Raw genomic sequence first — 22,098 nt, forward strand, 5'->3', positions numbered from 1 at the left:
CGCTCATCGTTTAGTATGTTCTGAGGTCTCAATAAAGAGCTTATCAATAATAACCAGCTTATCCTAACAATGAGGCTCATTTCAGCTTACAGAAGATGAAAGCAGTTATGGAACTGATAGAAGGATAACTTTTTCATGCAAAGCAATGTTGAAGGAGGAGGAATAGATACTGCATCGTGTATCTGTGGGACTGTAAATTGTAAAGCAAGCCCTTCCTTTTCTTTGGACAGATTTAGTAGACCTTTCACAATTATTCTTTTAGGTCAAAATAGTTGACCAGGTAAGATGGTTCTATATTAACCTTTCCCAGTTTAATGCTCTTCAGATGTAACTGCCATATTTCTTAGAATTCATTCTTGACTGAAGTTGATGTTGGTTAGGAATTTAGGAAGAAAAGGCCTATGTAGCAGCACCTAATTGACCATGACTTATCTTAAAACATTAAGATATTATTTGGATGGGAGATCACAAAGGCCATTGGTTCGACCAGAAAGTTGAAAAAAAATTGGGTAGGAAAAGACATACCAGTTCCATATTATTGTTAAAAAGAGTCCAGAGATATATGTTGTATGTATCATGCAAAATATAGGTATGTATCTAAACTGAAGTCTGCAATATTTTAACTGTATTACTGTGAAGTAGGGCCCATTGAAAACCAATTTGGTTGTAGTGATTTAAGGCAATGGTCTAGAAACTGCGAGACTATAAGTTCTAGTCTTGCCTTAGCCACAAAGCCAGCTGGGTGACCTTGAGCCACTTGCTTCTCTCAGTCCCAGGAAGCAGACAATGGCAAATCAGTTTCAAAAAAACCTTGTCAAGAAAACTGCAGGGATTTGTCCAAGCAGTCACTAGCTTTCAGAACGGACTCAAGGGAACAAAAAAAGCCCTACTAAAATAAAAATATAAATATGCAAATGTTTTGACAAGAATAGAAGGAAACATAGTCCTCATTTCTTCTGCATGAGCATAATCAATCAGCCAATAATTAGACTGACAAAATAAATTTCTGTGCTTCATTTTTTTCTCCCCAAAATAAAACTTTGTACGTATTACTTTGAAAATCTATTTCTGGTTTTCAATAGAGTGTCAGGTTGTCACTTGTATCCTAAAAGGCCTCTCCTTTATAGGACTAACTTTTAACTCTGTCTCTCTCTCTCTTCCTCTCCAGGCATCCAAGCCACCACAAGCTGAGAAAAATGGCTTAAGAGGATTTGATGAAAAAGCCTACGTATCGTCAAAGCTACTGAAGGCTGGAGAAGACCCTTATCGGCAACATGCTTTCAATCAGTTGGAGAGTGACAAACTGAGTAGTGACCGGCCCATTAGAGACACTAGACATTACAGGTACTGTAGTGCAGATGAGTATTGATTGTAATCAATACTTTGTACCATGGCATCTCTGTGACCTAATCTTTGAGACAGTTTAATTCTGAAAGACAGAAAGATATTATCTGTATCCCACCTGACAGAGGGCTTCTCATCCTTAATGCAGACTGTTTTATTTATTTTAACATCTGGATATAGTTAGCGTAAAGATGTCATAGAAGATGGAAACATTGTTTAACATTTAAACAAATCTCTAGAAATGTGATAATGCAATGAACTGGTTATGTATATTTAGTTCCTATTAAGGATCCTATTAAATAGTGACTAGTAAAAAGCCAAGTAATTTCACACAACACAAATATGCTCTGACAATACCATTTTTTTCTGCCTTTGACCCTCTGTTGTTCCCTTCATCTCAACCAGCTCTTGAGTGAAATAAATCATAGTTATCTTTGGTTGGATCATCATTAGAAATGTATTCTCTTTTTTATTTTGATATGGTCCAATGGCAAACTCAAGGTACATATCAAATCTGTAGGCTTTGTCACCCATCATTTTGGAGGAAAATCAGGTGATTGGCAGTAACTGAAAACAGAGGCGAGATAGGCAGGATAGGAACTGACAGTTGGGATAGCCAATTTCATGCTAAAATAGCAGGGGTCTCCAAGTCCTGGTCCACAGACCGTGGGCCATTTGGAACCAGGCACAAGTGGTGGGTGAGTGTGTGAAGCTTCATTCGTGCATGCATGGGATTGGGTTGTGTGCACGAAACCATCCCTGCTACCACCTGCTGCCGATCTATGGAACTGCAGGATAATTTTCTGCTGGTTCAAGAAAGGATGACAAACTCTGGAGAAAGGGTCAAGGAGTTTATGATTGCCTGAATAGCTTATCTAATCTTTCTTCCTGGAATTGTAGTTTACCACATCTCTCTCTCTCTCTCTCTCTCTCTCTCTCTCTGTCTCTCTTGTGTGTGTGTGTGTGTGTATATATATATATATATATATATATATATATATATATATATATATATATATATATATATATATATATATGTGTGTGTGTGTGTGTGTGTGTGTGTGTGTGTGTGTGTGTGTATTTTTTTCTTAAGTTTTCAGGTACTTACATGTATGGCATTCAGCTTTGTTTGGGTATTTTCCCACGTCATAGTAGTGGTGCTTTTAAAGTTGTAGCCTACAACTTTAAAAGCACCACTACTATGACGTGGGAAAATACCCGAACAAAGCTGAATGTCTCACTAGTTTCTCACTACTTTCTCACTAGTCCAACACATGGAAGCCACAGGTCATAGCATCAACTTCAATGGCACCAAAACCCTAGCCACTATAGAAAACCCCAGCCACAGAATCATCAGAGAAGCCATAGAGATTGAAAAAAAGACCAGAAAGCATGAATAGAAGAGATGATTCCACCAGACTGTCAATCATTTGGAAGCCTGCACTCACAAACAAAAAAATATCCTCACCACTAGCCAGGCAAACACCTGGGCACAAACAGATCCCCCCTGATACCTCCAGCTCAAACACACCCCAACCAGGCACCCAGATGAAACCTAGCTTCCTAACTAATGATAGCCATCCGTTTACCCAGAGCCAAGCTGCATTAAAGGCCTCCAATAAAGTAACACAATGTTGCCAGCCAATCAAGATACAAAAAGAGCCAAAAAACAGACAGAAGATATCAGAAACACCAATCAAGCAGAACACAGCAAACTCCAAGACCAATAAACACAGACCAAGACTCCCAACCAATCAGGATGAAGAAAAAACCATTCTGGCACAGCAATAGGCTGCCCCAAATTTAAATCTGAAACCACTGTAAAAGTCTGACTCACAGATGAACACTATACAGAAGCCTGATGATGGCAGATGAGATTCTGCCGAAACGTTGCTACAACTTTAAAAGCACAACTACTATGACGTGGGAAAATACCCGAACTAAGCCGAATGCCATACATACATACATACATACATACATACATACATACATACATACATACATATATTCTTAAGTTTTCACGGGTACTTACATGTATGGTATTCAGCTTTGTTCGGGTAGTTTCCCATGTCATTATAGTTGTGCTTTTAAAGTTGTAGCAACGTTTTGGCAGAATCTCATCTGCCATCATCAGGCTTCTGTATTGTGTTCATCTGTGAGTCAGACTTTCACAGCTGTTTCAGTTTTAAATTTGGGGCTAGCCTACTGCTGTGCCAGAATGGTTTTTTCTTCATCCTGATTGGTTGGGAGTCTTGGTCTGTGTTTATTGGTCTTGGAGTTTGCTGTGTTATGTTTGATTGGTGTTTCTAATATCTTCTGTCTGTTTTGTGGCTTTTTTTGTCTTGATTGGCTGGCAACATTGTGTTCCTGTATTGGAGGCTTTTAGTGCAGCTTGGCTCCGAGTAAATGGACAGCTATCATTTATTAGGAAGCTAGGTTTCATCTGGGTGCCTGGTTGGGGTGTGTTTGAGCTGGAAGTATCTGGGGGGATCTGTTTGTGCCCAGGTGTTTGCCTGGCTTTTGTTGTGGAGATTTTTTTGTTTGTGAGTGCAGGCTTCCAAATAATTGACAGTCTGGTGGAATCATCTCTTCTATTCATTTAAAACTGAAACGGCTGTGAAAGTCTGACTCACAGAGGAACACAATACAGAAGCCTGATGATGGCAGATGAGATTCTGCCAAAACGTTGCTACAACTTTAAAAGCACAACTATAATGACGTGGGAAAATACCTGAACAAAGCTGAATACCATACAAGTAAGTACCCGCAAAAACTTAAGAATATATATATATATATATTTGTGTGTGTGTGTGTGTGTGTGTGTGTGTGTGTGTGTTTGTAGATTTTCACGGGTACAGTATGTAGGTCTAGGTGTGTTCGGGTCTTTTCCCGTGTAAGATTAAGAGTATCTTGGTGATGTTTCGGTGAGGTCCCACTCGCCATCCTCAGGCTGGTGCTTTCAGCTCGTGCCAGTGCAAGCATCACACACTGCTTGCACTGGCACAAAGCCAAAGCACCAGCCTGAGGATGGCGAGTGGACCTCGCAAACATCACCAAGATACTCTTAATCTTACACAGGAAAAGACCTGAACACATCTAGACCTACACACACACACACACACACACACACACACACACACACACACAGAGTATATATAAATCTCTGCCGTTGTTTTTTAAAGACCTAATCTAAAATCATGGTTCCTTTCCTAAAATCTTCTGTTCCTTTGCTTTATAAGGAAGACTTTTCAATATTTTTAACCAGAGAAAGAACAGCTTATAAAATGACTGAAACTCTCTAGATAAGGAAAGCCATTTTTAAAATCTGCCCGGAGGTAACATCACTTCTGCCTCATCACAATTAAGAAATCCAGCTTTACCATTGTAAAAGATGAGGCATCAGAAGTTTCTAAGTTCTGAGCTGAAACAAGGGCTGTTGGCCTTATAGGAGGCCAACATATAGGAGCAAGGGATAGCCACAGCTCTGTAGACTTTCAGTTTTATGGAGATATGGATGTTGTGTTGATTAAGCACTCTAGCATACAGCTGCCCTGTGCCTGGCTGACATTATTGATCCTGGAGTTAATTTCTTTGTCCAAAAACTCATTACTTGAGATGATTCTTCCCAAGTATTTGAAGTTTTATTTGTCAACAGTGAATTTTGGTCCTATGGGCTTAGTATTCGGTATGGGATTTCAATCTTTCTCAGACTAGTAATCAGGCCAAGGGCATAGTGGTATCTAAGAATTTGTTCACCATTAACCTCAGATCATTGTCTTTGTGCCCTAGAAGTTCAAAATCATAGCAAAATGGATTTCTTGAAGGCACTTCATCTATGTATTCAACTGGCAATGGTCAAAAAGACCTTTGCTTGATGTACACTCCTTATTTCAGACAGCATGTGATAACATGCAAGTAAATAACAGATTGAATAGGACTGGGGCTAGCACACAGCCCTATTTTATCTCACTGGAAATGACAAATGCAGCTGACATATCAATTTTGTAAAACAAAACAAAGCCCTGTCCTTTCATTCTATTGTGGAGTAGCTGAATCAACTTCACAAATTCCTTGGGCATCCACAATGTCTCAGGATAATCCAGAGACTCTCCCTGTTTGCAACCCTTTCTCAGGTCAATGGAGAAATGGAATAATTGTTCTCCTTGTTCTGATTGATGCACTTGTCTGACTTGCCTCATGGCAAATGTCATGTGCTGAAAGCTGTATTGCACCTCTGGGAGGTCCCTTTTTGAGAAAGTGACAAATCTGTTCAGGAGAATGTGGGCAAAGATCTTGCCAGCGAGACATTTTTGTAATTTCCACAGTCTCATTTGGTTCTCTTATTTTTACAGAGAACCACAATGAGAGCATCATAGAAGTCATCAGGCATTTTACCTGTGGACCAAATGTCTTCCCAAAGTCTTGTATGCCTGCAAGGTGTTTGGGTCTAACGTTTTGTAGATCTCATTAGAAATGCCATCCTGCCCCTGTTGCTTTATTTGAGCTCACCTGCAAGTTTGCTTTCCTGGTCTCGTCAGTAGAAGGAGGGAGGCAGATCTAGGGCATGCAACACTGGCAGCTGTAAAACCAGCGGTGGACAGCCTATTGAGTAAGTTGGAAAAGGGTTTGGCTCAGTGGGTTTTTCAGTCTTTCCTGGTCTTTGATCAAGTTCGATGCATTCCATGATAGCAAGGGGAGCATCCTGATTTAGAAGGATCATAAACGGACTTTATGGCACTGAGGGGCTCAGTGGTGGCCTGCACACCTGCACAGTGTTCCACCTTCTCAGCTTTCCTCTGCTGCCAGCCTTACTTGCACTTCTGTGTGTGCTTTGGACTGCAGGTACTTAACATTGTTGATTATGAGTATGGGACAGATGATGGATCATTCTGCCAGGCTGCCTAGGGCTAGGCCTTGTTCTTGACCCGGAGAGCTGCTGAAATGGTTTTGCGGTTTTCATCAAACCAGTTCTTGATGGGCCCAGAGTTTCAGTCCAAATGCAGTTGTTGCAGCCTGGGTGATGGCATCTTAAAATTGTGGGTCCATTTTTCAGAACAGGTTTCTAGAAGTGGTAAATTGCTTGGAGAGCTTTATGGCCTGTGCATTTGAAGGACCATCTATTTCCTGTAGTTTCTGCCCACCATGTATAATGGAATGTAATTGGCATGCTTTGGGTCCCATCAATATTAAATGATGGCTCTTCTCTGGCACTGTGCCTGTAGCCTGGAACAGCATTCCCCCAGATGTTGGTATGGCACCTATTTGGCCCTTGTTTACATAGACTCTAAAAATTGAGTTTTCCCCAGGCCTTGGCAGACCTTTAATGGGAATGCTTTATGTTTGGGATGTACATTTTATTGTCTTTCTGACATTTATTTATTGTTTTGTTATATTGTTTTGAACTCTATCTAATACTGTATACCACCCCCAGTTATTATGGAATCAATCAGATTTAGACAATTAACCAAAGTGCAAAACCAAGAATCCCTTCCTCAAATGCAACTTTATTATTTGGGATCAGCCACGGGGCTAACAATAATCCAAAAAAGTAGGCCTTTTTACCAATACTAATATTTTGCAACAAATTCTTAGGGATTGTCTGTCTGCAACATCTATGATGAATACAACTTTGTCGCAGGGGGGAATCTCCCTTGGGCTGCTGTTTCAGCAGTGACAGCATCAGTGAATTCCTCAGAAAAACTAGGCTACCTAGTTTTGGATTCTGTGTTCACAGCACAGCTGTACAGTCAGAATTCTCCCCCCCTCCCCCGCTTTATAGAGTTTGCTGCTGTAGATTGTGCCCAAATTGGAAACCATTTGTGAGTTCTAGTCTAGCCTTAGGCATGAAAAATCAGCTGGGTAACTTTGGGCCAGCTGCTCATTTCACATTTGTTGTGAGGAGAATATGAGGAATAATAAATGCTAGCATATTTGCTACCTTAAAATGTTTATGAAAAGGAGGATTAAACAAAACTAATTGCCCATTTTTGCAGGTTGGCAGGTGTGCTGTATGTCAGGTATGTAGCCTTGGCTTTGCATGATAGATGTTGCTGGTTTAACTCCTGATTTCTGAGAATAACTCCAATAAAAAAAAAACTGGTTTGCTTTGCCTATCAGAGTAGTCAACATGCTGCTATTTTAGAACATGGCCTTCTAAAAAATTATCTGAAATTGGCATTGGGTGACTTTTAAAATCCCTTTAGATAAGATAAAAAAAAACTATCTTAGGCTTCAATTCTCCTAATTTGCAGTCAACCTGAACATTTAACATTTCTGATGATCATCAGGTTGGCAAAGGTTGACTCAGAGAAAATGTTTCTATGCATACATGTGTTTCCAAATTAACTGGCAAGGTCTTCAGAGGTATAGCAGCTATTCTTTTCTTCTCATAATCTGGGTAATTTAACCTGTCTGGGTAGTTTAGCATTATGAAGAATGAATGATTCTTCCAAAAACATTAATTTTCTATCTTTTCAGCCAAATGTGTGTAATTACCTACTTTCTGCAACTCTTTGTTTTTAAATGTCCTGGAAAGTCACCAGTAGATCAAATAACAAATGATGCTATCATATTTCAAATTACTTTTGACACAATTTTTAGTATTTGCCTTCTTCCATAACTAGCAGTCCTATAAATGGCTTTCCACATTTATAAAAATTACTTCTTAATTATAGTGTATTGCTCCAGTTTGTCAAATGTTACATACAACCTTCAGTTGATTAGAAAAATGAGAGATCCTTGTTCCAGCTATGAAAATATCTTAATCTATTTATTCAATTTATAACTCTACAATTGGATTCAAGAAGTTAATAATAAAATACATATTTCTCTACAATTGGATTCGAGAAGTTAATAATAAAATACATATTAGAATGCAGGCTTATAAACAAATAAAAACAGATCAATGAGCAACTCATAGTTTTAAAAATCAGTTAAAGCTCACACTTGAATAATAATAGCAAATAATAGTGATTCAGGATGCAATCTGAGTTGGTCACTGAGATCAAAGGTTTATTATTCCAAGCTTTCAGGCTCGTGCTGGAATCTATCATCAGTGAGCTTCTCTCTCTCCAGAATGTGTGCCCTAGGTTGTTCTACATGTTGTATTTATATGGTACTTAGTTGTGTATGCGTAGCTTTTAGGGTGTTGATGACTGTCATTGATTGTTGTTTTCTTGTGCTGCTGTGCCCTCGGCTTTAAGTACCTTATAAACTGGTGGTAAATCAGCACTCCTGTTGACTAACAGGGGCCCATTTCCCAGGCTTCAATAATTTATCTGGCTATTTTTGTTCCTGCTCGGCCAACAATAGTAGTAGCTGCAGAACTGAATGCATGTCCTTGTTTTTGCACTGTGAGGCTACCAATGAGTTTGGGTCTCCTCATCTAACTGCTCGCTCATGTTCTCACAATCTGGTGGTTAGCTTCCTTCCTATCTGGCCCACATAGTTCCAGGGGCAATCCATTCAGAGAACCCAGTACATTACATTTAAAGTTACTCCCAACTCCAAACATAGTTATGATTCAAACTACTGTCAAACAGGCTGCTAATGATGCCAGGAGAGAAAAAATAAGGCTCTGTTGTGAATCTTTGATCTGTCATTGAGGCCAGGAAATGGTCTGATGACCACTGAAGGTCCTATGTGACAAGAAGTTAGGCCTATTACATCTAGGCTGCAAACATCTGAATGAACACTAGATGATAACGAAGAGTTAGAGGTTTTCTTGGCCTTTTTATGTCATATGGCTTCTTTTGTGGGGAAAGCAGTCTTCTGCTTCTTATATCTGGTGTTGTTTAAAAGTGAACTGGCAGCAGTCTAGAGATTTTCAGGCTAGACAAGAAGTCACAAAAACAAACCAGGGTTCTCTGAAGGCACATAGGTTTCAAACTGATAGAAAATAGACCCACTGGACTCTCCTTGTTTTCTTTCTGACTTCCCCATGTCCACCTGATATTCTGAAGAAGATGTGTACTCTGTGCAGTCTGGGACCCTATTTATTATAGTTCCAGGTGAAGCAGTAAAATTATGTTCATGCAAAATCTCTCAGCTGAAGATATGGATCAGGAATAGAAGGGGTGGGGCTGCATGTACTGCCCTGATAACTTTTCACCTTAAAGGTCTGGGGGAAACTATATCTCTTTCTGGTTTTTTTTCTCTTCAATATTCAATGCAGTTACCATCTCCAAAATTCCTTTGAGTGGCATCCAGTTAATTCTTCTGGCTCATGAAATGTTTTCTGTTAGTTGGTAACCATAGTTTCCTCCTTTGGATGAACATTAGGAAGCTCTGGTTAATTAGATATTTTCTGATCTGATCATTTTGCTACCAAGGAGGAAGAGATTGCATGTACAGGTGTAGGACTCATTTTGAATGTGCCCAGTATTAACAAAAGAGCACATCACATTTGACACTACAAAGGGCCAGATTTTTTTTTTATTAAACTTATTAAACTGAGATACAATCTTCTGAAAATTCTATTATCTTCTATTATGTTTTCATTGCTATTGATGTCTGAGATATTTAAGCTTTACATTGATATTGATTTTAAAATTATGGGTTTTTGTTCATTTTTTTCAGAATTTCTTTTTGTTTCAGAACATTATAGGAAAATTAGAAAAAAAGATGAGAAAAATCCATACATTTCCCTTCTGAGAAGAACCATTTATGAGGCTGACAATAGGGATACCAGTCTATTTTTCCATTATTATCATTGTAAGCCATTTATTTTACATCCTTGAACCTAATCCATTGTTTTAGAGAGTAGGAATGTTCAAAACCAAGGGAGCTTGAATTTATTTTTTATTGGACCGCTTGTTTCAAGGTCAAAATGGTTGTTTTGAATGTTCTTTGACTCCTGCTAGCATATGCTGGCTTGAAGCCTTTGGTTAACAAGCAAATATACTTGCTTGCCAGTTGTAACACACAGATGAAGGGGAATTTTGTCTTGAATCATATTGGATTATCTCCCCTCCCCCCTCCGCCGGATTTTATTGCTTGTGAGATGCCTTCTAGATGGAGAATAATATGATTCACTTGCATGACTCTTTGTTGGTCCCTGCTGAGTAATGTCACACAGGATAGAAGTTGATGTGACCCCCTGCTACGTTTTTAATACCCATGCCACTTGAATAACAGTAGGATTCAGCTACGATTCCTCCCACAATCTTCCATCCAATTTTATCCTGCTCTCAATCCTTCTTCATGTATGATCAGTGATGAAGTTAGCTCTGAAGCCACAAAGCACACATGTTGTCTGGAGGCCATGCTCTGCTTGGATACTCACAGGCTAGATGGACAGATGGACGTGAGGATCTTTCTAAGCCTCATGTCATTACTTGTCTGCCTGAACTCACCTGTTCAGAGTTACAGAATCATGTCAAATATGAATCAACACAATCAATTCATGAACCTCAGCATCAGAGTAGAAGATTTAGTATAGAGCGTGCACACGGACAGATATATTTAAGTTAATCAGGCCCACACAATGTGTTTTCAAAACAGCTTCATTATACTGGTAATAACTTGTTTTTTTTTGCTCTTTGTTTTAATTGTTTGAGCTTTGGCAATGGTATTCATTGCTATTTCTGACTGCATTTAAATACAAACATTCTGTGGTTTTAGTTGGTTTGCTCAAATTTTGACATGCATATAATTGGTACATGTTCTTATACCTTAGAACTGTTGAATTTTCAGAGTGGATTGTAATTAGACTATACTGGGCCAGCTGAATGTTTATTTAATTTTTGTAATTGTGCATTTTCTGAAAGGGCATGATGGTGTGATCTACTGTACTGAGTTTGTCTTTTTGGTCTGTTGGAGCTTCAGGATTTAAAAAGACTTTAATATACAATGTATATGTGTGTGCAAGTGTGTGTATACCTGGTACAGGTATTGTGCATATGAATACCTAAACATACTTAGCCTTCACTGTTCCAGTTGTTTTTTGTAGCCACGATCTGATATGTTTTTTAAAAATCACTTTTCTTTTTCTTTAATAATTTACTGATTTTCAAAAAAAAATTGCAACATTAAAAGATAGATTAAAAAGATTTGAAACAAGAAAAAGCACAGAAAAGAAAAAAAAGTGAAGTGAAAAGAAAAGAAAAAGAATGAATTCTGACTTTCTTTGGTATAGATGTAAGTAAAAAAATACATCAAATTATAAAAATATCAGAGTTTTCTTCTGCAATTTCAAAATGTATCCCATTGGAACTCAGTCAACCCAGAAAATTTGGGTGGAACATTTTTGAATGGGACCGTACTGAGTTGAAAATAAACCATCGTTTCTCTTTTAACCCTATTGTAAATATCAATCTGTTGTCAATTTTCCCTTCTGAAGTTGTGTGCAAATAAGCCCTGACTCCTAGCAACTGCCTGGATACTCCCATGCAGTTTCTAGATAACAGTTTTGGAAATGGTTAGCCCTTGCCTTCTTGCTAGGGATGAAAGAAAGTGGCTGGCCCAAAGTCACCTAGTTGGCTTTGTGCCTAATGCTGAACTCACAGTCTCCTGGTTTCTAGCCTAATGCCTTTAACCAGTACCCCAAATTGATTCTCATTCTTCCACATATCTCATTGCAATTCCCCACATATTTTATTTCTGCTGCATTGCAGATTAGTAGGCAAAACTGAACTTACAAGGATGATCTTTCTAAATTCTTTAGAAGCTATCCTAAAACTAGATTCTTAAAGATTGAGTCACCAGCTGTGCAAAAGAATGGTAAAAACTCAATAAAGTAGCGTCCTCCCCACAGTCTTTTTCCAGATGATGCTGGGCAGTGCTATTTCCATTGAATTGCAAGCTGTAGAATGGATGTAGTGGGAAGCACTCATCATTTACCAGTTGATACTTATTTAAGTGCATGAAGAGATAACGATGTATGAAACGGATGAAGTGGTAGATAAGATTATCAGCAGGCTACTGTTCAAAGCAATAGAGCTGGCAGGTCTATTGAATAGGATATGAATACTTCAACAATTCTGGACTTGCCAAAAAACACCTGGTGATGATACATTATCAGAAAGAATAAGTGGGCTTTGTTACTGTCTTCACAGATACTTGCTGATCTTTAATTTCAATTGGTAATCTCAAAGGGGAAAACTCTTTTTCAAAGACCGGAGGAGATATTTCTGTCATATTGTATGAATTAAGTCATTATATGAATTAAGAAATATTAGTGATATTGTAATACTTGTCCTAAATGTGACGTTTTAGAAAAAATCTTTGCAATTCACCCAAGCCTTTCAAATCTCTGGAAGTGCAAGCAGCTTATTGCCTTGAAATAATCCATCAGGAAGAGAAGCTTATCAAGGGTCAGCTGGTCTCTCCCTTTACTTTCTAACTGGCAAGGGCAAAACAAATTTCCAGACCATGGCTTTGCTGAAAACAGGCAAAGTGGAGATGGTGGACCGGAAGAAGAACCAGAAAATCCTTTCCTTGTATTTCCCAGAATCCTGAGGCAAAAATCTGCCTGATTTTCACCATTCTTCCATGAGATTCGTGGATGAGAATGAGAAAGCCCCCATGCTTTCCCAGAACTACCAGCCAATCAGAATAACAACAGAATAACAGAGTTGGAAGGGACCTTGGAGGTCTTCTAATCCAACCCTCTGCTCAAAACAGGAAACTCTATACCCATTTCAGACAAATGGTTGTCTAATTTTGTTTTAAAAACCTCCAGTGTTGGAACAGTGACAACTTCTGGAGGCAAGTTGTTTCACTGTTTAGTTCTAAAACTGTCAGGAAATTTCTCTTTAGTTTGAGGTTGCTTCTTTCCTTAATTAGTTTCCATTCATTGTTTCTTATCTTGCCTTCGGGTGCTTTGGAAAATAAGTTGACTCACTGGCTCATATTTAAATGATTGTTCACTAGGACTCCAAGATCCTTTTCTCAGTTACTACTATTGAGCCAGGTACCACCTGTTCTGTACCTGTGAATTTGTTTTTTCTTGCCTAAATGTAACCAGTCTTCTCTTCTTTTTCCTAAGACATCTGATGCAGAATTCTCAGGCATGATTTTGCATTTTTATACTGTTTATTCCCCTCTCCCCCCAATTAGTTTTTCTCTTCAAATCTTTTCTTAAAAGAATGTCTGCAGTTGCTGCTCCTTTGTGTTATCTTCGTGAGGGAAGATATCAACCTACAAGGTAGACCTTATAAGGATCTCAACTCCACAGGAAGAGTAAAATAATATTTTATTGAAGTGAACTGTAGCAATATAATCTTGTAAGTCTGCTTGTGTTTTATTGTCTGTCCCTCCCCACTGAGTCAGAGAGAGACCCAGCCCGAGACTTTTCCTAACACCATTCCAGAGTTTAAAGAACACTTCCACCATTGCTGTTTTTATGTAATGGTTTCCGAATATTTCTTCCAAGGCTATCTGGAAGGCTAATATATCCCTTAGCCAAAACTCCTGAGTCATTCAATCAATCTTCCAAGTGACAGAGAGGAGAAAGAGCTTTGTGGGTGGTTGTGCATCGGGGTTTTCTATTTCTCTCCCCAGTCTCAAAAACTCTACGCAACTGCTTAATTTTCTGCTGTTGCATGCTAATTATCTGTAAGCACTTTCTAGAACATGGGCTCTTTCCTCAGAGTAAGGGAAAGGTTATGCGGGGAAGGAACTGTATAGGCAAATATGTATATTATATTTAATTAAAATAATCTTCCTTGGCTTGTTTTAAAGTTTGGGGAGGGGAAATCCATCAGTTAAAGTAATATACTTCATTTCAGTTGATTTAATTTTTGCCCCAACATGTCTACATTTCAAAATGTATTCTGGCAAACACACAACCCAAAAATCATTGAAGCTCACTTTTTTTTTAAAAAAAGTGTATCTATGGAATATGGCTAATCATCCATTACCAGTTTGAGGATGACAGTTTAATGGTACAAATTGCATATGATCATGTATCATTTGGCAGTGCTGTGGACATTAAAGTAATAACAACAACAACAATAATAATAATGCCTTCTTTTAGCATGCTTTCTTGTCAGGTAGTCCTTTTCCCGAGGACCTGTGGGTTGACTTTGAGAAGAAAAGATAGGTTTCAAAAATGTCACACATAATTCAAGGCCCAACCGAGCCTACTTTCAAACCAGCCAAAAGCTGATTCATTTGACATGACTTATTGACCTCTTTGGGAATCACTGAATGAGTTAAGCATTCGATTCATTTTTCCAAGCCATACAAGGATGATTTGGGATTCATATCAGCAGTGTGCTTTCAAAGTCAATTTTGGAAGAACATCTGCTCTTATTAAGACTATTTCATTCTGCTTTACTACACTTACTGTTGTCTTTTCTTATTCAGAACCTTGTCCATTAGGCAGAGGTGGTGACTAAGAATACTTAATGAATTTAATAATTTCAATCAGACTTCCCTAGTCCTAGATGAATATTTGGATCGTTCAATAACATATGTATATTTATCAAGCAGCTGAAAGACTTGACTTTTATATATGCTTTTCATATAAACATTTAATGTATAAAGTGGTTTTTATATAGTCCTAGTGCCAGGTTTGCACCTGTACAGTACCTATTTTAAAACATTATTATACTGCACCTTGGGTAGGCAACCCATACTTTTGTAATGTTCAGGATTTATATTCTTTGCAGGCATCTGGTCCAGGGATGATATTCTACTGGTTTGGCCTGGTTTGGCCAAAACGGTATCTCCCAGGATCATCTGTGAGTGAACCAGTTTGCTCCACCGATCAGTTGCTGGGCCTGCCCTGACTCTATTCTGACCTTTATTTCCTGGTTTTGAAGCTCAGCTGCTTCACACGGCACAATGGATTGCCGCGTGTCAGCTGTTTAACACAGAGAGAGGGTGCAGGATTGCAGGAGAAGGTCAATAGCAAACTCTCTGTGCACGCGCATGCGTGTGCAAAGCGCGCCCACCAAGCCACGCCCACAGAACCAATCGTAAAAAAAACTTGAGGGTTGGTTGTTAGTTCTCTTAAATGACTGAATGTAAATCCTTCCATCCCCAACTAATCAGTTAGAACTGAAGAAGCTTCGTAGATAAGAAGTGAAAATTTTCAAAGAAAAAAACACCAAGAAAGTCCAGTCACTTTTTGGAAAAAGCACCTTTGGGACAACCATGTCTGGATGATTGAGAATCTCCATATTCAGGGGGTCCTTCTCATATTGAAAATAAAATTTTAATTTTGTGTTCACCAGAAGCTATTTAAAGGTATCACAGATACTTTGGGAAATGCAAGCAACATATGGTCCAACCATGATTAGGATCCAGGTTTTCCTAATTGATACCTTTCTATGGAAATGTCTATTCTATATTCATCACTTCAAGACAGACACAGACTTTAGACAGTAATTAGAACTGCAGAAAAAACAATTACTACCAACCTGCCTTCCAGCTTGTCATCAACTGGGAGGAAAACACTAATCAACTCCTCTTAATAATGGGGGCTGTGGCTGGAGATGGAGGAAAGCCAGTTTTGACAAGAGGGAAGTTTTAATGGGCTCCATCTTCTGTCAAAATTCCCTCCAGGCTGGAGGGCGGAGCTGGCGTCGCGACGATACGGCATGCGATCTTGGAGGTCTGAGATCGCTGCCAATATCTTTGCTCCTGGATGATCCAATTGGACCTAAACCATCCTGAAGAGACGGTGAAAGTGAAGAGCGCATCCTGCCGATCCCAGGGATACCGCAAAGTCCCTGGTTGATCCAGGAGAAGCTCTTCTTGTCAGCGGCAAAGAGGCAGACATTAAAGCTGCTGAAGTTGGGACAGCTCCGAAACGGAAGAGAGCAGAAAGAGAAAGTGTGCCGGTTTGGTGAGAACTTTTTTTTTACTCTAAGATCTGAAAGGACACCCTAAGGGAAAGAAAGAATCTGTAAAAGTTTTGACAGAAGTGACTAAGCGGCGATTTTAAACAGGAGTGTCAAAGTAATGTTTTTTGTTTTTTTTTCTCATTGCTGGATTTTTTTTATATACGATCTTGTATTTTGAAACTGGACTGGTTTTTTCGTTCATATCTATTTATCTTTTTTCTTCTCCTTTTTGATCTTGTAATATTTTAGGCTACAGGCTCCCTTTAGTTAATTCATTTTTTAAAAAAATCTTTTTTTTTCTTTTTATCAACCCTCATTATATTCTGCTTGGAAAAGGAGGGGAGAAAGTGAGAGCAAAGAAACTTTGTAACACTGCCAACTAGAGGCTTGAAAATATTCTTTCCCTGTGACCAGACAAAGCTGAGAAAGAAAGAACTGAGACTCTTTTTCAAGGACATTGCTATTTGATAAGATAGAGGGAAGAGCACGAGAGAGTATTATTGCAGGTGCTCTTCTGGGTTTCTATCAACAGCTGGAGTCTGGTGTTGAAATGTAGGGGGAAAAAAGGTGATAAGTTTTTGGAGAAGAGAGCTACAATAAGAGCCTTGGATAATTAAATAAAGTGCAGTGTGCCCTTTTTATTTTTCCTAAGTTGTGCTATCCCTCCTCACCAGCTTTATTGCATTTTTTTTTATCTCCTTCTTTGTAATAACTGTTTGGGTTTCTGGCTTTGCTGGCTCCTTCAAGGCTCCCAATCTCTGATCTCAGAGTCAGACATGGTGGAGTATTATGTGGAGTGTAATGAGTCTGCACCTTCTTCTCTTGCCATCCGTCCCACCCAGCCAGCTGTTAAGTGAGACTAATTTTAAATATGGATTTAGTAAGAGGTAGAAAACAGTACTTTAGAACAGGTTCACTACTATGAAACTGGAGCCTCAAAAAATAGCTAAGGCTGTCTTTTATAAGAGTTAGGGGTGAGGTGAAGCAATATCATGAAGATATAGCAAAAATCGAAGGGAGAAGAGTTGTTGGACAAGTTTATGTTTAATGCAAGTGGAGAAAGGCCCTTTGATTCTTAAGATTTTAACTAAGCAGCAGTGATGAAAGATGCAGGTACTATGTATTTATTTGGGGATTTGTAGCCTATTTAGGATGGATTTGCACCTAGCTGAAGTGCAGAAAAAACAATTACTATCAACCTGCCTTCGATCGAAGACCTGTATACTGCATGAGTCAAAAAGAGGGCTGTGAAAATATTTACAGATCCCTCACATCCCGGACATAAACTGTTCCCCCAAGCGCGGGGCCCCCCCCCCCCCGACCGGGGCCGCCAGCCCCCCCGCGGGGGGGGGGGGGGCGGGGGCCCCCCCCCCCCCCCCCCCCCCCCGCCAGACCCCCCCCCCCCCCCCGGGCCCCCCCCCCCCCCCCCCCCCCCCCCCCCCCCCCCCCCCCCCCCCCCCCCCCCCCCCCCCCCCCCCCCCCCCCCCCCCCCCCCCCCCCCCCCCCCCCCCCCCCCCCCCCCCCCCGCCCCCCCCGGGGGGGCCCCCCCCCGGGACCCCCCCCCCCCCCCCCCCCCCCCCCCCCCCCCCCCCCCCCCCCCCGGGGAAACTCCTTCCCTCAAAACGACGCTTTAGAGCACTGCACACCAGAACAACTAGACACAAGGACAGTTTTTTCTCAAACACCATCACTCTGCTAAACAAATAATTCCCCCAACACTGTCCAACTATTTATGGAGTCTGCACTACTATTACTATTAATCTTCTCATCACTCCTTATCACCCATCCCCTTCCACTTGTGACTGTATGACTGTAACTTTGTCGCCTGTATCCTTACGATTTATATTGACTGTTTCCTAGTATGATTTGATTGCTTATTGTACCCTATGACTATCATTAAGTGTTATACCTTATGATTCTTGACTCTTGACGAATGCATCTTTTTTTTTTAATGTACACTGAGAGCATTTGTACCAAGACAAATTCCTTGTATGTCCAATCACACTTGGCCAATAAAGAATTCTATTCTGTTCTGTTCTATTCTATTCTATTCTATTCTATTCTATTCTATTCTATTCTATTCTATTCTATTCTATTCTATTTGGAGATTCTTTCAAGAACCATGGCACAAGGTGTTAGGAATTGATAGTCACCTAACAGTTGGGTTGGAAATATATAAACCAGGGTAGACATGGAGCCAGAAACCTTGGTTGTTAGTTCTGTTGTTAGTTGCTAGTTGCTAGATGTTCTGATGGTCGATGTTCTTTGGTTCCTGCATTTTTCCCTATTGACTGTTGCTGATCGTTGTTCTTCTTGGATTGCTGTGAGTCTGTTACTGAACTGTTTATGATCCTGGACTTTGTTATTTGGATTATCCCTGGACTAAATACTGACTGCTTTAACCGTGTATGACTTGGACTGCTTGTTGGATTTTGCTTAACCGTTTACTGGAAGTAAAACCTACATTTTACTATTCAGTGTATCTGTGTGCTGGTTGTGTGTTATTCAACATCACTCTCACTACGTTTCCCTGTGCGCAATCATTCTCCTAACAGGGAATTACCTCAACACTGACCCAAACCTTGTTCCAAGGAAACAAACACGAAACAGAGGTAACAGCAAAACCTTTTAATGATTCTTTATGAATTCCATTCCTTCACGGTTAAAAGGCTATTTCAAATTAATTGTCTCTGATAAGGTATATAACACAACACAAGGTATATAAAGGAAAAGGATCTCAGATAAGGAACTCCTTGTGTTGAAATAAATCTTACAATGCAAAGCTCTGAGAGAATTGTCTCCAAATTCTTGTCTCTAGTCAAAATAAAGATTTTGCCTGGCTAGTAGGATTGGCATCTCCCTAAGCACAATAAGACATTGTCCATTGAAAGTTGCTATAATGGTCCAATGCCTGTTGGAGCCAGTGGTGTGCAGTTTTACAACCAGTTCTGTGAGTCTGCGCTTTGTGTGCTCGCAGCATTCAAAACACAGCAATTTGAACCTCAACTGCTTACTTTCTAGGGCCATGATGGCGAACCTATGGCACACATGCCAGAGGTGACACACCGAACCCTCTCTGTGGGCACACGCACAGGCCAGCTGGTCTTCAGGTTTCTGGTGCTCTGGCATGTGTGAAGACCAGCTGGTCTTTGGTTTCCGGTATACGCAAAGGCCAGCTGACCAACATGCGCCTGCACACCAGCCAATTGGTCTTTGGGTTTCCAAAGCTCTAGCACGTGCAAAGACCAGCTCGCCAGCACACACATGTGCACCGGCCAGCTGGTCTTCGGTTTCCAGTGCTCTAGCATGTGTGCACATGTGCCCACGTGCCTGTGTTCCGGTTTGGGCACTCGGTGCCAAAAAGGTTCACCATCACTATTCTAGGGTGTCCCCAGTAAGTAGAACAGCTGAGGTGCAGAAATCAGCTGTGCCGCGTGAATCAGCTGAGCCAGAAAGGCAGAAATATAGGACAGGATAGGGTGTGTGTGTGTGTGAGCGGGGCCACCTGATAATCGGAACTACCGGATTGCTAGAACCGGTCCAAACCAGCATCAGCCCACCACTGTTTGGAGCTCGAGGAGCTCTCCCAAACTGTGAAACAGCCCTTCACAACAGAGTACAAACCAACGCAGAACAGGGTTCTTCACCTGCCAAGCTTTTCTTTCTTTCTTTCCAACAGTATTCAAAGCCATAACAGATAACAGATAATCAGAGTTGGAAGGGACCTTGTAGGTCTTCTAGTCCAACCCGCTGCCCAAGTGGGAGACCCTACATCTATTTCTGACAAATGGCAGTCCAATCTCTTCTTGAAAGTTTCAAGTGATGATGCTCCCACAACCTCCGAGGGCAAGCTGTTCCATTGGTTGATTGTTCTCACTGTCAGAAAGTTTCTCCTTATTTCCAGGTTAAATCTCTCCTTGTTCAGTTTCCATCCATTGTTCCTTGTCTGGCCAACAAATAAAAAATAGCTTGACCCCTTCCTCTCTGTGGCAGCCCCTCAATTATTGGAAGACTCCTATCATGTCTCCCCTGGTCCTTCGCTTCACTAGACTAGCCAAGCCCAGTTCCTGTAACTGTTCTTCATATGTTTTAGTCTCCAGTCCCCTAATCATCCTGGTTGCTCTTCTCTGTACATTTTCTAGTGTTTCAACATCTTTTTTATAATGTGGTGAACAAAACTGAATGCCGTACTCTAGGTGTGGTCTTACTAAGGCTTTATAGAGTAGTATTAGTACCTCACTTGAACTCGACTGTATCCCTCTGTTAATGCAACTTAGGGCTGCATTCGCTTTTTTGGCTGCTGCTGCACACTGCTGGCTCATATTTAGCTGGTTGTCCACTAAGATTCCAAGATCCCTCTTGCAGTTACTGCTATTGAGCCTGGTTTCATATGTGTACTTTTGGTTTTTCTTGCCTAAGTGTAGGACATCAATGAAGAAATCCAACATCTTCAGAGTGCAGGCTGCAAGCCATTAGAGCAGATTCAGAGTTTCCATTCTGAATTTCTTTCTCCTCCTTGTATACTATGACATGCTGAAAGCTTGTCAGTTTGTGTATTGTTATGGTGACAGACCAATCCAGTCTCGTGTTGTTTCCCTCTGACTTTGGCATTTCCCACATCTTTTTTCCAGCACAGAATTTCCACTAAGGCGACTAAAGCAGTCTTTGCACTATATTGTGGATTAACTATATTTAATCAAGGTATATTGGTTCTCATGTAATGTCTACTTGGTCAGTGATTGTTCAAACACACAGTGGTGCTGAACAAGTGATATTTATGATTGGTTCTCGTACTTATGGTTGCAGTGTCCCATGGCCACTCGATGGCCATTTGTGACCTTCTTTGTCAACTTCCTACAAAAAAAGTCAATGGAGAAACTGGTGGGAGGTTACAAATGGTGATCACAAGATGTCCTTGCATAAAGAGACATGGTGCTTCACTTATCAACACTAAATGGGAGTGTCATAGGGGTTATGTCTGCTGTGTCGGGCAGCACTGTCCCTCTCTAGAATTCATCTCCATTGTTCTATGATGTATTTCCTGCCTCTGTAGGATTTACCTCTATCTGCTCCTGTGGGGCAATTTCCTGTTCCTATTATTTGTGTGTGTGTGTATTCCCAATGATGGCTTATGACTTTTAACTGCAATTGATTAAACTTCTTGAAACATGGTGTGCTGGAATTTCTGTTGCCAAGAGGTACAGTCACATGACATTGCACTTTATAACTATGTCCCATAGTGATGAAAATTCTAGCCCCAATTATCATTAAGTGAGGACTACCTGTATTAATGATTTCAATTTCCAAAACAACTAACATTAACCCTTGAAACCAAAAAGAGGAAGAATACGTACTGTTATTGGCAAAAAATCAGAAGCCAATAATATAAGTCAACTCTCTCCTCAGGTAGAGATGATTAATAACAGCCTGTGTGAGTGCATATGATTTAGATAATGTCAGCTTAACTGCTCCATACGTCTTGCTACTAAGGGCATGAGCTCCACTCTTCCCAGCTGCTGATGAGCGATGTAACTACATGCCACATCACCTCATCATCTGCTGCTAGGTTTGTGGAAGAATTAAGACCACCTGCTGATTTAAACCCTCCTGGATTTACATCTGTTTCTTTCTTCCCACCTCTGCATCAATTATGCAGCAAAAGTATAAATAGGTGCCATCTTGTGTCTTGATGGCACTGAAACCACAGGCTTGTTAACAAGTGTTCCTGGCAGTTATAATCCAATGTGTGGTAAACCTTGTTGTCAGCACTGCCAGCATTTGACAAATTGCAATCGTATAAAAGATGTTGTATGAGAAATGTGTTGGCAGGATAACAAAATTCAGTTGGATGCTAAATACATATATCAGGATTGGTGAGCTTTTACCAGATTGGGATTTTTCTTTGCTTTGCTAGTTTTCCAGAAATGGAGGCATGGGCTTTGTCTGATGAAACTCTTTCTCA

General features: G+C 40.2%; 1 protein-coding gene across 1 annotated transcript in view; it reads left to right on the forward strand.

Moving 5' to 3' along the window:
• Positions 1 to 22,098, forward strand: part of GALNT16 (polypeptide N-acetylgalactosaminyltransferase 16) — a 191,031-nt gene that overhangs the window by 90,071 nt on the left and 78,862 nt on the right. Inside the window, exon 2 of the mRNA XM_087951516.1 lies at positions 1,169 to 1,344. Within this exon, the coding sequence (XP_087807642.1) occupies positions 1,169 to 1,344 (176 nt within the window). The remainder of the gene's footprint in view (positions 1 to 1,168; positions 1,345 to 22,098) is intronic.

This window comes from Notechis scutatus, chromosome 1 (genome assembly GCF_049901735.1).
Source record: "Notechis scutatus isolate UNSWTSFEM ecotype Mainland chromosome 1, rNotScu1.2, whole genome shotgun sequence".
Taxonomy (NCBI): domain Eukaryota; kingdom Metazoa; phylum Chordata; class Lepidosauria; order Squamata; family Elapidae; genus Notechis; species Notechis scutatus.